The following is a 17,511-nucleotide window of genomic DNA, read 5'->3' as shown; positions in this document are numbered from 1 at the left end:
GGGACATCTGGACAGAGAGAACTCAGAAAAGAAGAAAGGGGGAGTCGCCAGGCAACTGTTGAGAAGCAGGATGGGCAGTGCAGAGTGAAGGGAACTGAGCGATGTAAAACAGTGGGTTAGGAACAAGCCTAAGCTAAGGCCAAGCTTTCATGATTAATAAGTCCCTGTGTCCTTTTTTCCACCTGCAGCTTCCCAAGTAGCTGAGACTGCAGGCACACATTTCCACACCTGGCAAGAGCAGGATTCTCGAAACAGAGACATCCAGACACACCCTTCTGGATCTGACATGGCCTAGCATGTGACTAGGGCAGGCTGATAGAGGGAGGGAGCCAATAAACCAAGAGGCATCCTGTCTCCTGGCTATGAGATCATTAAGAAGCAGACAGGAATAAAGGCTTATACCTCTAACCAGGACAATAGGGAAAGAGGTCTGCATTTGACTGGCATAATCTAACAACATGAGCTTTTAGGGTAGAAGAAAGGAAGCAAAAACCAAGCAAGCAGGACACCTACCCCACTTCAGGTTGAGTGGCACTGGACATGTCTACAGAGGAAGCGGGGTCCCCAGGGCAGAGCCAGGTGGTAGAACCAGACGAGACCTGAAGGAAAGAAGTGAATATCCTTCAGGAAAAAAAAAACCAAAAAACAAAAAACCTGTATCCTGGCACCAAATCTATGTCTACATCAAAACAAAGGCAAGATTTCAGATTTGCATGTGGTCACAAAAACTTATGTTTAAGTGCAAACTTTGGAACTACTCAAAGTATAGAAAAGAATAGAGAGTAATTATGTCTCTAGTCTTATACCAAAATAAATTGGGATAAAGGTTAAAGAATAGCATGGGGGCTAGACCTCTGGTCACGCTGATGCTCAGACCTCAAGGCTGAGCTTACCATTTATTTGAGGCATACAGATGTCCATTGGTAGCATTCTTTGGCCCCTATAATGGGGAACAATGCATTCTACCTGCCCTAGTGAGCAGAGCTACTAACTACTAGAGGGGCAATGAGTTGAGACTTCACCGATACTCACACACAACAACAAATATGACTTTTAAGTTATAAAAATCAACAAATGAATTAAGGGAGATCTCCGTTATTCTTGGAACTTAGAAGAACAACTCAAACGGAGAGGTAAAATGTAAAGAGATGAAAACATATGGGAAAGATGAATGACTGGGAGGATGGAGCCAGCAAGTTAACAGGCTCTACCAGGAAGTTCAGAGGTCAGAAACAAAGAGTTTAAAGTTAAATTCACAGGACAGCTGAGGCAATGATATTAAATATTGAAAGAAAGTGCTCAGTTAGGAGGAATGATGATTATTATTAAACAGAACCAATTTCGTATGCCATAACAACTAACAGTTGTGTCCTTTCTATGACAGTCACTAGTTTAATTGCTTTATTAACGCTAATTCACCTCATCCTGATATGAACCTATTATAACCATCATGACAGGAAGGAAAGTATTCTGAGGAGAGTCTCTCCTCTCACTCCTGAGAAAATGGACCCCAAGAAATTTCCCTTGGAACATAATGCTGAGCGTAACAAAAGCCAGAGGAATTTGTCTCTGAAAGATTTCACACAGTTCTGACAGTTGTCAGACCACTGTGCAAGAAAGATGGGGCTGAGACAGTGGTGACAATGATGGGCAGGACAACCTAGACCAGGACGGCTTAGTTACGTATACCAGCCCTTTATTAACCTAAATACTCTGTCAGGACCTCAGAGATGGGCTTGGAGATGAATAGGTCACTCTATACTTTTTGTTAGCTTCTTTCCTAACATGGTCTCATTGAACACATCTCGTTTTGCTATTCAGGATTACTTGCTTGATTTTTTAATTTAAAAATTATTTCATTTCATATATGTGAGTGTTCTGCCTGCATGTATGCCTATACACTATGTGTGTCTGGTATCTGAGGAAGCCAGAAGAGATTTGGATGTCCTGGAACCGGAGTTACAGATGGTTGTGATCCATCATGCGGGCGCTGGGAATTGGATCCTCATCCTCTGCAGGAGCAGCTCTGCTTTAGCCACTGAGCTTTCTCTTCAGCCATTTGTAAATATCCATTTGGCCTTTCGAGGACAGGCAGCCAAGCCCATCAGGGCTGCTAAGGCCCAGGCTCTGACTCTAACAACTACTTTAACAGTATGAGATGTTATTTTCATCTTGCAAGCAAAAAAACTGAGGGATAGTTGTTAAATATTGTCCCTGAAAGTCCTTGGCCAGTAAGTGCTGGACACAGAACTGAACCAGCAGGTGGATTTGGAAACTCCGGGCTTGAATGGAAATACACCCAGGCACGCACAACAAAAGGCCACATGTACAGAGAACCTGGTAATACTCCTGAGCTTTAGGGGTCAAAAGAAAACTCTTAGGAGTCTACTAGCAGAAAGAACCAAGAAAACCCACAGTGCATGGTAGTTATCTGCAACACCAGAAGCTAAAAGACAGGAGGAGCATCATGGGCTGAAAGGGGAGAACTCCAGACAAAGCAGATTCGGACCATGGCCAGTCAAATACAGGAGGAGAGGCGATGGCTACGGAAAGACTTTAACCCCGCCATCGCCTGAGGGGGGGTGGAAGGGAAAGAACAAACAACATAAGGAGCAGCACATCTCGGAGGGATCTTTGCAGCCATATCAGATGTGTTACGACAAGTGTGCTTGGACATTAGGATGAGCATGGTGGCCACAAAAGGGCCAACTAAGATTCTGCAACTACAGGGCAGCTTTATGGGAAACTGATGCACAGTGAGGCATTTAGTTCAGTCTGGCATCTGGGGGCTGGGAGAGGAAGTCAGGACAGCTGCAAGGTCTCATGGCAGGGAAGGGAAGAGAAATACTCATGACCCAAAAGGCACAGGTAGGAAGAAGCAGAGACAGGCGTGATCAATTTGGAGTTGGGCAAAGCGACTTAATAGAATAATCAGTAAGTAAAATCCCTAGATGTCCATGGTCACATTAGGGGGCAGCTCACAGGTAAACAGTAAGAAGCTGTGAAATGCAAAAAGAGAAGACAGGAAGTGGAAGAGGAAAACAGGAAGTAGATCTGCCATGCCTTTTCCTGGATGTTTCAATGAAAGTGACAGGGACAGAAAAGATCTAAAACCAGGTGTAGCACTGAGTGTGGCGGTAACAAACTGAAAACAGAGGGGCTGACACAGAAGCACTGTCACAAGTTCAGGACCAGTCTCGGCACCAAAGGTGCTCAGGCCTGCCTGGGAGGAACAAAGGGCAGAACAGCAACCAAAACCAAACAAACAATAAAAACCCAAAAACCCTTGAACTTGAAGATAAAAAGAAAGGCATGAAATGACAGATAAGACAGGTGAGATGGTGAGACCCTGGAGAAGCTGGCTGACCCAGATAAAGAGGTTTCACTGCACATGGATTGCAAAGAAGCCATGCTAATGCAGACAGTAGCACAGGGAAGTTTGGAGTAGCTTCTAGACACTAGCAAAAGCAGCAGAGGTCAAACAGGACATTTCAATTAGAAAACACAATTCCCACTGCCAGGGGAACACTTACAGACTGATGATCTTGGATACAGAGAAAACAAACACTTTTTTTTTTAAAGATGTAGGTTCTTTCAACCACATTTTTGATTATGACTCACAATATCAGAAATAATAAAATGCAACTCACTTTGACCTCAGCCTTTTCACTCAAGATGCTTAAAGAAGTTCAGTATGGAAAATCAAAAAGCAAGAAACAAAAGTAGAAACTATACAGCTTTTAAGTCAAATGGCAGGTGCGAAAACCAAAAAACAAAAATAAATAAAGGGGAGTAACAACAACAGCAACAACAACAACAACAACACCGGGTGCCCACTAGCAGGAAGGACCTTGCTGGCACTGGAGGGATATAGGCAGCTTCCTGACCTTAATTTCAGCAATAGATGCCATGGCCCATGCTATAGTCGACCGCAGCCCAGCTGTCTGGATGTAAGTTCTGCTGGCTAAGGGAACTCTGCAGAAAAGAGATCAGGAATGTATTAAGTATTACCATAGTATGTTAAAGAACAGGATGCAAAACACAATCATTCTGTCTATATCTGAGAAGTACTTTAACATATCATTCTGATATATTCTTTGAACCAGAGGATATTTTAACCTAATTATTAAATACCTTCTACATTAGGCCTTTGCTTAATCAACCAGTGTGGTACTTAACAATATGAAATTTTCTAGACAAATGAAATTTAAACTCTCCTATGTTTTCAGTTACAAAACTGTAATCACACACTAAGGAAACCTCTTACTTAGCACTTCCCTGTCTTTACACAGGACAGCTGGTGTCATCAAGAGGCCAGGGCTTTGTAATCTGAATGTAATATGGAAAATTCACAGTCTCTTCTGTAAGCTTGGTTTCTGCTGATCTGCATCTTTCTCATAAGATACAGTGAGGCAGGAGCATACAAATGAGTCTCGGCTCTCATTCTTAACCGTAGCACAGACCACCTTACACCATCCCTCATCCATTATGTAGAAAATACCATGTTTCTACATTTGACAGACTTCAAAGTAGTTCAAGTACTGTCAGACTATCAAGATTATTTCTATCATTCTGTGTGTATGTAAGTCAGAAGCCAACCTGGGGTGTTGTTCCTCAGAGGTTATCTATCCCGTCTCAAGATATTTGATTATACTGTGCAAAGATGAGTCACTCTGATTGGTTTAATAAAAAGATAAATGGCCAACAGGTAAAAAGAAGTTAGATGGGACTTCTGGGGACAGAGAGGACTCTGGGATAGAGAGAAAAACGGAGGTGCAATCTGGAAGAGAGGTAACATCAAGTAAAAGAATGTAGATTAATATAAGTGGGTTAATTTAAGTTAAATGAGCTAGTCAGGAACATGCCTAAGCTGTAAGCCAAGCTTTCGTAATTAATAAGAGGTCTCTGTCTCTGGGAGCCAGCTTGGGGAGGGGGACACAGAGAAACTCATTATACTGTCCACCTTGTTTTTTAAGACAGGGTCTCTCACTGGGACCCGAGGCTTGCTGACTAGGCTTGGAAGGCTGAAGTAGTGCAGGGACCCACCTGCCTGTCTCTACCAACTCAGGGATGAGGTTACAAACACATACCACCATATCTGGCTTCTTAGGGGGTTCTGAGGATGAAGCCAAGTTCTTATGAGGGTACAGCAAGTATTTCACAGACCGAGTTGCCTCCCCAGCCTCCATTTCTACCTTTCTAATGCAACACACGTTCAATGTGGTTTTGTAGCTACAGTTTGTGGGTAAGATAAAGAAGTTAGGATTTCAGGAATGTGTGCTGGTGTTTGGGAGGTAGGTTAATTTAGAAACAGTTACAGGGCGTTCACACAGTCACACTGTTTTCTGCACTCCTCTAAAACACTTTCTGTAATTCCAGTTGTTGATTTCTTTTATCATTTTATTTTCATCTTTATCTGACTTAAAATTATTCTGTAAGTTTGTATCCAGCACAAGCCTGTTAATTGAGGCCTTTCAGGAAATGACAGTCCACATGATCAATAGTGCCACACTCAAAGCGCTGGACTCCAGGCTGTACACTAGTAGTAGATACCATGGCCATGTGGTACAGGTACAGGTAATAATACCCTTGGGATTTCAAACTGTTAAAAGATCCAAAGAGTTCTTGTCTTTAATGAAAGCAAGCCCTTTAGGAACTACTAAGATAGACATTTGAATGTGACCCCCAGACATCCTGGCTATCTTATGCCGTTTCTTAATTTTCCACTTTCTTCCATAGTCAGGGCTTCCATGATGCTGTTCTTTTTGTTCACACTCTCGAAAATCATTCTTAGTCAAGACACATCTTTGAGACCGCTTCCTCCCTTCACTGAGGCAGGCAGTCTGCTCACCTGACCACAGGGTACCAACTGACACCTTATTTATACTGTACATTCCAGTTCCGAGTCTTTTCCTTATTTATACTGTACATTCCAGTTCCGAGTCTTTTCCTTATTTATACTGTACATTCCAGTTCCGAGTCTTTTTTTTATTTATACTGTACATTCCAGTTCCGAGACTTTTTTTTTCTTTAATACTTTTTTTCAAGACAGGATTTCTCTTTCTCTCTGTGCTTCCCCCTCTCCCAGTCCCTCTCTCTCCCTTTTCTCCTTCTTCCCACCTCAATGCTAGGCTTCACACACACACACACAGACACACACACACACTATGCAGATGTTGCATTTCTAAGCTACATTAGTACTCTGACCTTTCCCCCAGAAAAGGTGAGTCTAGAAATTGACTAGAAAAGAAATATTTCAACCCTAGTGGTGCTAAATGCAGCAGTGATATATTTAGATTCCAACACCAAATAGACTAATATTTTAAATTTACAACTATATATAAAACTGTTGAATTTTTATTCAGCAAGTATATATAACTTTATATGTGTTTTTAAGTCATTAAATTTTGTTATTCCAAATTTACTCATATTTGTAGAAACATAAGAAGTCATGCAAATAGCATTTCAAATAATAATTGGTAATAAGATGAACGTTTAAAAGCACCTATGTACCTATAAATTAAGATGCAGAACTGGTCTGGATAGTGGTAATTCCAGGAGGCAGAGGCAGATCTCTGTGAGTTGGGGAGGCCAGCCAGGTCTTCAGAGTGAGTTCCAGGATAGCCAGAGATACACATGAGACCTACTTTATGATAGGAATTCTTTTTTTAAATTTATTATGTATACAGTGTTCTGCCTGTAGGCCAGAAGAGGGCACCAGATCTCATTACAGATGGTTGTGAGCCACATTGTGGTTGCTGGGAATTGAACCTCTGGAAGGGCAGTCAGTGCTCTTAACCGCTGAGCTGTTTCTCCAGCCCATGACATGAGTTCTGTTTAACTGTTTTGCTTGTCTGTCCTACCTTTGTAATGGTGATTATCAATAAATACACAGTTCAAATGTAATCACACTCTAGTTTCTCCCACTCCCTTCTGTCAGCAAACGGGATTTAGAAAAAAAAAAGCCAGAGAGGCAGAAGTGCTGGAATTTAAGTCATCCAGGACCCTACAGTGGGGCAGCCTGGAGACAGTGGGGCATACAGCAGGGAGGCTTGGTCTAGGAGCAGGCAGTGGAGTGTCTGTGGCCCAGGGGAAGCAGTGGGCCACCCACTAGGTAACGGTCTCATAGGGGCTGTTGTACCAAGAACATTGACATAACCCCTGATCCTTGGGGGTGGTGAGACACTGGCAGAGCCTACCACATGACCAGCAGATAGCAAGGGCCTATCATTCTACATTTGGGGCATCTGCAAAGTTCTCTGTCTTGTGTTGGTCTGCTGGAGAGCTTACCACTGGATAAGAGACATTGAAACATCTTAAGCATTTAAAAAAAAAATAATCTCATTTATGACTGAGAAAACATGTGCTTAAGGCAAATGGAGAATTAACAGAAGAGTCTCTACATCCCTATACTGTGAACAGGATTAGACACACAAGACATCTTAAAAATGTATTGATACTTACAACCTTTCAAGACCTAAGAATGACTGTTTGCATCAACCAGCCTTCTCCCCAAAACACCTACACAAAGTACCTGCTGCAGGTAAGAATTCAGTATATAAGCTTTTAAAAAAGAATTTGAACAATTATAGTTTATACATGGGTCTGTGAAAACTACTTAATAACAGAAATAATGATGTATTGTTCCAAGATTCATTCTAGCCCATGGACGACCATAGTCAATTGGCAAGGGTCCCAGGAAGCTTTGCCTCCTTTGCTGTACCAACACTCATACTACAAAAATAAAACTAAGTTCTTAATTCTACAAGTACATCGCTTACCTGAACAGAGGAATCCCCAGCACTGAGTAAGTGTCACTCAGATGCATGAAAATCTGAAAGAAAAAACAGAATCAGAATAGCACAAGAAAACACTACATCAAGATATAAAAATCGGAATCATTTGTTTTGAGTTTATATGACCTATATTTTAATAAGAAATGCCAAGACCTACTTGTTATGCTGGGGGAAAAAACAACAACAACAACAACAACAAAAAACAAAAACAAAAAAACCTCCGTAATCTTTTGTTCTTAACCAGAGGTGATAAGGTTTACAGAGTCAGGGCCAGGTGGTGGGCGAGCTCCAGAGTCACAGGTCAAAGAGCTTGGATCTTTCTTTGCTGGACCTATGCACTGTAGTTTTTAGACTTCGGTAGCTAAGACATCCTAAAGCCTGCTCTAATCTCAAGCAAGACTTGAGGCCATGTAAGTCTGCCTATCCCAGCACACAGACAGAACACAGCAGAGGAAGTTTTACTAAGTCAGGCTGTCCTCCACTCTGCCATCTGCAGACAAGGCTCTTATTTAGTTTCTATCGCTATGACAAACACCAGGACCAAAAGTAACCTGGAGAGAAAGGGGTTTACTCCACCTTACAACTGGTAGGTCACAGTCCATCACTGAGGAAGTCAGGGCAAAAACTCAAGGAGGGGACCTGAAGGCATGCTGGGGATTATTTTAAGGTGTGTGACCTATGTTTAAGCTGCACATGTTTAATTCTGTGAACTGTGATTCTTTGCCTGTCTAAAACTCCTGATGGTCCTAATAAAGAGCTGAATGGCCAATAGCAAGGCAGGAGCAAGGACAGGCGGGGCTGGGAGACAGAGAGTGTAAACAGGGGAGAAACAATGAAGAGGAGGAGCAAGAAGACAAGGGAAGGAGGCTGCTAGGGACTGCCTCCCAGTCACCCACCGAGGAAGAATGAGAGTAACATACAGAACGAAAGGGAAAAGCCCAGAGGCAAAAGGTAGAGGGAATAATTTTTAAGTTAAGGAAAGTTTGCTAGAAATAGTCAAGCTAAGGCCAGGCGTTCCTAACTAAGACTAAGCCTCCATGTATTGATTTATTTGGCAGTTGGGTGATGGGCCCCTCAAAAAGCCAAGAGTAAAACATCACACAACAGAGGCAGGAACTGAAACAAGACACCATGGAGGACCCTGCTTACTGGCCTGCTGCTTGGACAATTCAGGACCACCTGCAGAGTGGCACTGCCACCCCCAGTGGGCTGGGCCTTCTCACATCACACATTAATTAAGAAAATGCCCAACGGACCCACCCACAGGCCATCTGATGAAGGCATTGCCACTGAGGTCTCTCTTCCCAAGCAACTCCATCTTGGGTCAAGCTGAAAAAACAAACACCCTCCTCCCCAACAAAAAAACCCTAGCCTCTTTCCTTCCATTAGGTCCTGGATAGAATTTAATGTGTCATAATTAGTCTTCCACATAAAATTAAAAAATGGGGATTTCTCTTATTCTTTCAGTCTTAAGAACTTTATAGACCATCACCCAAAGTGACTATCGTATTTTAGGTCATTATTTTATCATACTTTAGGTCATTATTCATTTTCTTTACATAGCAGCTATGATTTCTTATTAAAGATATTTGTTATGCATGGGAAGACTATGAAGTGCCTCTGCAACCTCACTATAAATATCTCCTTCAGCTGTGGCCAAGTAGCCCAGTTTGGTTAAGACATTTCTGCATTATTTGGCTGCCGAAGAGAAACAGGCTGCTGGATCCATGTAGACATACTTTTTATAGCGGAAGTCAACCCAACCTGAAAAGTATGGAAAGGAGATGATGCTGTTGTATAGAAATCAAATGGATATTCATTACCTCTAAATGTGGATTCCTTAAATTGGCTTTCCATCCAAACTTCCTCATGAGAGCAATTCCAACCACTCTTCCTGCCTCCTGAAAAGTGACAGGTCATAGAAAAGATAAGAACATAAGAAATAAGAAGAAAACTTTAAAATGGACCAGAGCTAGCTATCACCTGACGGTAATTTAGTGATATGAAAATATAACTCCTGAGACTGCCTATGCAAGGCAACAGGGCTGTGTTTTACCTTCTCCATCTCAAACTCTTTAGGACTACTCTCTAAGGTGGAAACTCTACTCTGGCAGGTGTGTGACATAAGACCATGACCTGATATTTGTGACCCTTGTAATAAAGGAAATGAACACACACTGAAGGATTATGTATTAACTCATTCTCTATGTTTCCACATGACCATATCAGCTTCATCAGACTCACCTTTAGGGTCCATGTGATTCTAAGTTTGGCTAAAAGATCCAGATCAATTTTGAGCTACTGAACTTTGTAAGGACTAACCAACGAGGTCTTGGGATGGAAACAGGTGCTCACCCTTCCCCAGGCTGTTAGACTTCATGTGCACATCTAGGTCATGTGACAAGGCTGCAAACATCACAGTGCAGGGTGGTTGTCTATAAGCATATCATTGTAATGAAGAAGAGCCCCTAACATATTAAGACCACAGCATCAGCATTTACAAAGGACATCTATAGACTTAAGAAAATGTTTAGAAGGAAAGCAAGGGCTGCCATGTGGAATAGCACAGTGCTCCTCTGGAGCGGCTGAGGAAAAGTTAAAAAGGGAAACGTACATTTAGAGACACACAATCAGATGAAGACAGACCTCATCATCCATCTGGACAGTTTTATCTCCACTGGAGAATTCCACCTGGAAGGTGAGCGTACCTGTGGAGGGAAGGCCTTTCTGATATTTCCGCTGCAGCGACAGGAAACCCTGAAGGTCAAGTCCTGGTTCTGAGTGTCAGCTGCCTTCACCATGTCATCCTGGAGTCCATGCTCTTGAAGCTGGTCAGTTTTAGTGATAGCATCCCCTTGTTCCAGCGAGTCTTCGGGAAGCCCGTCGCGCTGGCCTTCCCCTTGGCTCTCTTCAACCATCTGCTTCTCCTCTGGTTTTAATTTCTTGGCAAGGACAATCTCATTTCCTCCCATTTTTCGCTTTAGTACATTAACATCCCTTTGAGAAACTTTTTCTCCTTTTTTATCACGTTCAAGAAGTTTTCTCCAAAGCGAAATGGCCTTCAGCCAACTTCCTGGATCCTCATTTATAAGTCTCTGGAGCTCAGTAAGTAATTTTCCTAAATAAACAAAACCTCAGTTTATCCATCTTCAAACTTTAGAGACAACTGTCTATTACATTCACCAATGCAGATTTCATGACCTTTATTTCTTTAAAACATTTTACTGAATTGCTACATACACAAAATTTCACTTTTATTTAGAGTTTAGATAATTTATTCTAAGATTTACAGAAGAATAAATTTCATTATTTATATAGAGAGATCTAAGATTTATCAAATTTATGGAAAGCCATGCAAACTTCAGCACAGCCACGTATCCTGTGGTGTTATACTCAGCAGGTGGCGAGTTTACGCACAGACCTTGGGGATACACACATCTCTGAGATAACAGTGGCCTTGCCCATAAAATGAAAAATAATGTTCAGAAACAGAGCAGCTGAACCTTGGACCCATTTAATTTTAGACCCCAAAAATATTAACATAAATCCTAAAATGAGTTTCCATGAAGTCAAACTTCAGATACACAAGCCACTTTTATAAGTCCAGGGCTGTCAGCTTGCCTTTAACCTTTTTTTATAAACAAAAGTCATTAAGTTGATCTGAAAATTATCACTATAGTTCCTTCAAGATGACAGTGTATGGATGATGGGAGGAAATTATGGTGACCCCACAAACCCTCGGGATTTCCTTTAACTCCCTTTCCTTCTCAGTCCTAACTTTCCATATAATTCTTTGATGTCTTATGCACATAGGAATCAGAGTGAAGGTTGGGGCAGTGTAAATCCTGCAGTGTCTGCCTTTTAAAATGGCTTTAATCATGATCTTGAAATTATTTATACAATATAATTCTAAAGTTAGGGAGTAATTACGAAATCTCCTAAGGTGCCTTTAGGAGAAGAAAATTTTACTATGTAGCAAATTTCCAACTATTTCATTTAGTTAAAATTTGTAAGATGACAGTTTTTGCCAACTTGTGGTGCAAAATTGTATTCTGGTTATTATACGCTTCAAAGCAATCAAATACTGTGGAACATACTCATTTCTAGAAAGAAAACATGAACAATAAGACCCCGAAGGGAGGCAGCAGATTCCAAGAGAAGCGAGAGAGCTGGCTACAGATACGTGACAATACCAGGGAACTAAAGTCCATAACAGTGAGGCAGTATGGATGAACCGGAGACACACAGCTGCTGGGCGGGCAACCCTGGTCACACAGTAGGTGGGTAAAAGCAGAGGGTGCGTGTTGTACCTTTGCTCAGAGAAGGAATTGCAATTGGAAGCTGCTTCCTAATCAACAAAAACAGTCTTTCTGCTGACTTCAACTTCTTCATTGAGGTCAAATCTGAATGGGTGGTGAAAAACACTTTTCCTGAAACATATTCAACCTAGACACAGAAAAACAGGCATCAATATGGTTCTGGGCCAGAACAAGGGCCTCTTTCTTCCTTTTGGTCATTGTGGAGCATCTGTCATTTGTTAGGTTCCGCAGCAGGCACCTCCAACATCTACTTTCCCTCTAAACACTTGACAACCCTAAGGCCATTTTCCACATCACAAACTGACATCTACGGTAGGTCACACAATCTGTGTAAGGTCACATGGCCAGACTATTATGTTACCTCTTGTAAAGCACACACCCATATGCCTGGAAAAAAAATAAAATACAAAATATTCAATAATTACACTGTCAAACCTCACCCATTGCTTAAAAGTAGGCAAAATATAGGTAATAAGCATATTACAAATTAAGTGTCTAGAACAAGATAGATGTTTATTAAATATTTCCATGTCTACCAGGGAACATACAGCAAATACTGAACAATAACATGACAGCCATATAAACTAAGATGTAAAACTTGTAAGACAATACCGTAAATTAAACCCAGAAGAAAATGACGCTTAACTGCTTATCAGCCATACTGACAATCTATACAGTATGTTAGCATTTAATGCGAAGCCACCATTTCTAAAATGCTGGGGACGAATCCTGTAAGACCTAGGAAGCAGGTTGCTAACAGAAGCAGGTGCAAAAGCAACAGAAAGCTGGCTGCAGTGAACTGTCAGCATGCTGGCATGTCGGGGACGGACGGCATAGCTTAGGCCAGCCTGAAACACGGCCATGAGATTCTGAGCAGCACAGATGGGAATGGGCAGCCATTAAAGAATCCCGATGAAAACTATGACAGCAATGGTGTAGCTGACAGAAGAATTACCTTGGGAGGGGCATAAAGGACGGTGTAGAATGTGATGCTCGAGGGAGAACAGGTCACTGAGGCAGACATGAGGGGCGGGTGGGTAGAGACAGGAAAATAGGAGTGAGAGATACACATCACAGCTTGAGGATGAGCCTGTGGCACGTGTGGGAAGAGAGGAAAGGACCACAGGGACCTGAGTGTGGGATGGAAACTGCACTGTGGCTGCCTTGAGTCCTCCTCACAGGGAATCTGGGGTACCCTGTGCTACAGGTTGAATGTGTATAGACAGGAAGACTGGTCAGTATGGCGGCACTGAAAGATGGCAGAACTTTTCACAGGTTTGGCCTAGTAAGCAGTGGCTGGGTCACACCAACCTTGGAGCTGATGCTGGTCACCAGGGTGAGCTGGGTCTCATGACAGGAGCTACTTCCCAGAGAGGCAGGTTGCTGTAAGAGAAGCTTGGCTCCCACTCCTCTCCTGTATAAATGCCTTCTTTGAGACAGGCTCTGAGGTTCTCCATCTCATCATGACACAGACCGGCATGGCCATTTCAGACACCATGATATTTTGACTTTCCTCCTATCAGAATGATGATTCAAATAAATGTCTTGTCTTATGTATTACCTCACGCCAGCTAGTCTGCCACAGCAGAATGAACTAAGAATCCCATTCTTAAGAAGATTCTTCATTCTGGGGCTAGAGAGATGGCTCAGCACTTAGAAGCACTGACTGCTCCTTTAGAGGGGCTGGGTTTGATTCCCAGCACCCATACAGGGGCTCACAACCACCCCTAACTCCAGTTTCAGGGATCTGAAGCTTGCTTCTGACCTTTGCAAGCACAGACACACATGCAGGAAAAAACAATGAACATAAAATAAGTCACACACACACACACACACACACACACACACACACACACACACACACACACACACACACGGTCATTATGCAACTTAACCTAAAATCCTTGCCAAAGATTCTGAAGAAACGAAACTATTTTGCTGAAGGTGAATGGTTTTAAGACTAAAGTAATGGACAGAAGAGATGGCTCAGTGGTTAAGAGCACTTGCTGTTCTTGCAAAGGACGTTGTCCCCAGCATCCAAATGGCTGCTTAAGGCTATCTGTAACTCCAGTTCCAGGGAATCTGATGTCCTCTTCTGGTTTCCATGGGAACTGCATGACTGTGATACATGCAGAAAACACTGATACACATTTTAAAAAAACAAAGAAATTAAAGTAATAAAAAGAAAGTGGACATAAAAACCTAGACCAAGGATTTTACTTAGTCCAGTAATCTTGACATTTACACTTCCTTAACTGTTCAGCAATTTTTTTCTTCTTTGCTATTAAAGAAAACAGTTTGTACAACCAGATTTTCTTAAAATATCCTCTTTTTAAAAGAAAGGCTTATTCAGAACATGGCAGGGTCTGAACTGACATAACTGAAAAGGCTGACATATTCAGGACATCAATCACGAGAGCAGTATGCTGATTAATTAAAATACCAAATCCATCTTCGAAACCCAAAACAGCATTATTGTCTTAATTTACACACGACTTACTAGTCTTTTTACGTGAGAAACACAGAAATGTTTACTAATTCAGTCACTGTGAGAATCACATAGTCACGTATGTGAATACAAACACTTTTTCCTTGTGAATATTAACATTACCTTAAAGCAGGTGGGAGAACGCATGCCAGTATTTAAGAACTTATCCTCCAGCTTTCTCTCATTGCTTTTGGGGTGACTTATTTTTACTATTTTTAATTATGTGTATGTGTCTAGAAAAGCACATGTGTGTTTGGGTGCCGTAAGAGATCACAGGTACCGGAGTCTCCTGGAGCTGAAGTCACAGGCAGTTGTGAACTATGTGACATGGGTGCTGGGATCTTAACTCAGGTCCTCTGCAAGAGCAATACTGTGCTCCTAGCAACTCTCTAGTTCTTAAGCTTACCTATTCGCTTAAAAAAAAATTATGTGTATGTGTATGCATGAGTGTTTGGATGCATGTGGAGGCAAGATTGATCCATGGAGCTAGAAACTGGGTGTCAGCAGTCTGACGTGGGTGCTAGAAACTAAACTTAGGTTTTCTGGAAGAGGATCAATCATCTCTCCACCCCTAGTACTACTTCTAACATTTATTTATTTGTGGGGGCATGAGTACCACAGTGCGTATGTGGAGGTCAGAGGACCACATGTGGCTCTCTCCTTCCACCATGGGGGGCTCAGAGCCTGAACGTGGACATTCAGGTTTGGCAGCAAGTGCCTTTACCCAGGATTACTCAGGCCTTGGCTTACTGCTTCTAACTGACCATATCCAACTATAATATTATGGAGCAATATAGCATTCTAGAATTTTCATTCCAATAGCTGTTATTTGAAAAGCTATTTACAAGTTGTCCCTTTTGAATCGTGAAGGGGAAGTGTTAAACTGGTCTAAACTGGTCTGGTGTCTAACCCTGAGCTAAGAGCTCTTCTCCGACTCCTCAGCATTTTTGTCTTTCCCTTTACATTCATGAACTCAAGTTTGGTTCAAAGATTAGTAGATGTTCAAATTTAGGCACACTATAGTATCACAGGTAGGTACCAAACTTCTAATTCTACAGATGGTATTTAGATACAGAATGAATTTTTAAGGTACTAAGTCATCTGTTAGGGTGGTGTCTAAGTTTGTTTTGGTTCATTTTTAAGACCGAATTTTAAAATAGGTTTAACTTCCAAAATGGCATTAAACTAAAAGAAAAGGAGTACACAGAATCTTGAAAAGGCTTATGTTACATCCCACAGAAATAACCACGAAATAACCCTCTTAGCTCTAACTAGACCCTATTGTCACAATGCCATTTAAACAAACAAACAAACAAACAAACAAACAAAAAATACAAATTGGTTGGCCTACTAAAGGCCTGGGTTAATAGTCTCTTCTGTGTGGATCTATAGAGATCAGTGAGCCATCTACAGGAGCCTCTCCTTAGCTAACATAACATCACCTCTGCTGCATGCAATTTTATCTTAACGATAACTATGATTCTTACTAAAAATTAGAACTTAGTACATTACTGTTGAGGACCGGCCTCATGAAAAATACTTCTTACTAGGGTAGGGGTAGGAATTTTAGAAATATAGTAAGGAATATGAAGACACATAAAAAAATAACAGGACAGAAACTACAGAAAGTATTGGGAGGACATTCCAGTGACTGAAATCAGCTCTCATTTATTTTCCCACACCTTTTATGCCCAGCGTAAATGGGGGAGGGGGAAAGGTAACAAGACTTTATGAACATGACACAAATGATACAATGGATAACTCACACAGTCAATCGCTTTATCACTCTGAGACATCCAATCATTAGCATCCTGCTGGCTAGGTAGCAAAGGTGCTCTAGATCACTCATCCTGAAGACCGCCCTTCCCCCAGTGACCTCATAGTTACAAAAGGAGGAGCAGAAGTACTTTACACATCCTGTCAGGATGGCATGGAGCTATCTTCATTTCAAAAGAAAGAAGCAGTAACATCCTGAGTTGGGACAAGCATCTATGCTTGTCAATCTCCAAACTCTCTGACCAGCAGACAAGGTGGAAGTGGCCTACATTTTTTTGGCCTCCACACATTACACATTGTTATAAAGAGATTTTTCTGTATTGAAAGTGGTCTAAATATGTGCATTAAATACTTTAAAATATCCAGGCAACTTTAGATATTTACCCCACTACTGGAACATGGAGATGGGGATATCAACTTTCAGTTTGACCAAGCTCTAGACACAAATGACGGGAACCCAGTTTACAGGAAATGCAGAGGACGGAGTCCTAGGTTTCCATGTGCCCCAACATCCCTGTGCTCAAAGTATGCTCAAAGCATGATGGGGGAGGGGGGTAGGAGCTTTCTAAGGTACAGTGCTGCAGGAAATTAATGTTACACAGGAAATGGGCTTGCTATAAACATGAACTTGGGCCCTACTGTGTCTGTGTGTCTTTTACTTTCTCTCCCTGGATGCTGTCTGCCATGTTAGAAGGCAGAAAGAAGTCCCTCACAGATACAGTCCTTGAGCCTTGGGCTTCTGAACCCCCAGGACTGTAAAATACATTTCCTTTCTCTACACAGTACTCAATCTGCAGTATTCCTTTATAGCAATACAAAAAAAACCAAGACATAGAAGAATACATTAAATCATGCCATGGAAATGAATGTTGATGTCTTATTTACTTTATTTTCTTTCTTTTTTTCTTTTTGGTTTTTCAAGACAGGGCTTCCCTGTGTAGCCCGACTGTCCTGGAACTCACTCTGTAGACCAAGCAAGCTTTGAACTCACAGAGATCTAACTCCCGAGTTCTTGGATTAAAGGCAGGTGCCACCACCACTCAGCTCTTTAGATACTTTTCTATTGCTGTGAAGAGACACCATGACCAAGGCAACTTTTAAAAGCATTTTATTGGGGGCTTGCTTACAGTTT

General features: G+C 41.7%; 1 protein-coding gene across 1 annotated transcript in view; it reads right to left on the bottom strand.

The window, feature by feature from the left end:
• Positions 1-17,511, bottom strand: part of Thumpd2 (THUMP domain containing 2) — a 44,382-nt gene that overhangs the window by 17,544 nt on the left and 9,327 nt on the right. Inside the window, 5 exon segments of the mRNA XM_005360753.3 lie at positions 3,888-3,975; positions 7,782-7,834; positions 9,620-9,697; positions 10,505-10,914; positions 12,107-12,242. Coding sequence (XP_005360810.1) covers positions 3,888-3,975; positions 7,782-7,834; positions 9,620-9,697; positions 10,505-10,914; positions 12,107-12,242 — 765 coding nt within the window.

The sequence above is a fragment of the Microtus ochrogaster genome, linkage group LG3, assembly GCF_000317375.1.
Source record: "Microtus ochrogaster isolate Prairie Vole_2 linkage group LG3, MicOch1.0, whole genome shotgun sequence".
NCBI lineage: Eukaryota > Metazoa > Chordata > Mammalia > Rodentia > Cricetidae > Microtus > Microtus ochrogaster.
This window is presented reverse-complemented; position numbering and strand designations above follow the sequence as displayed.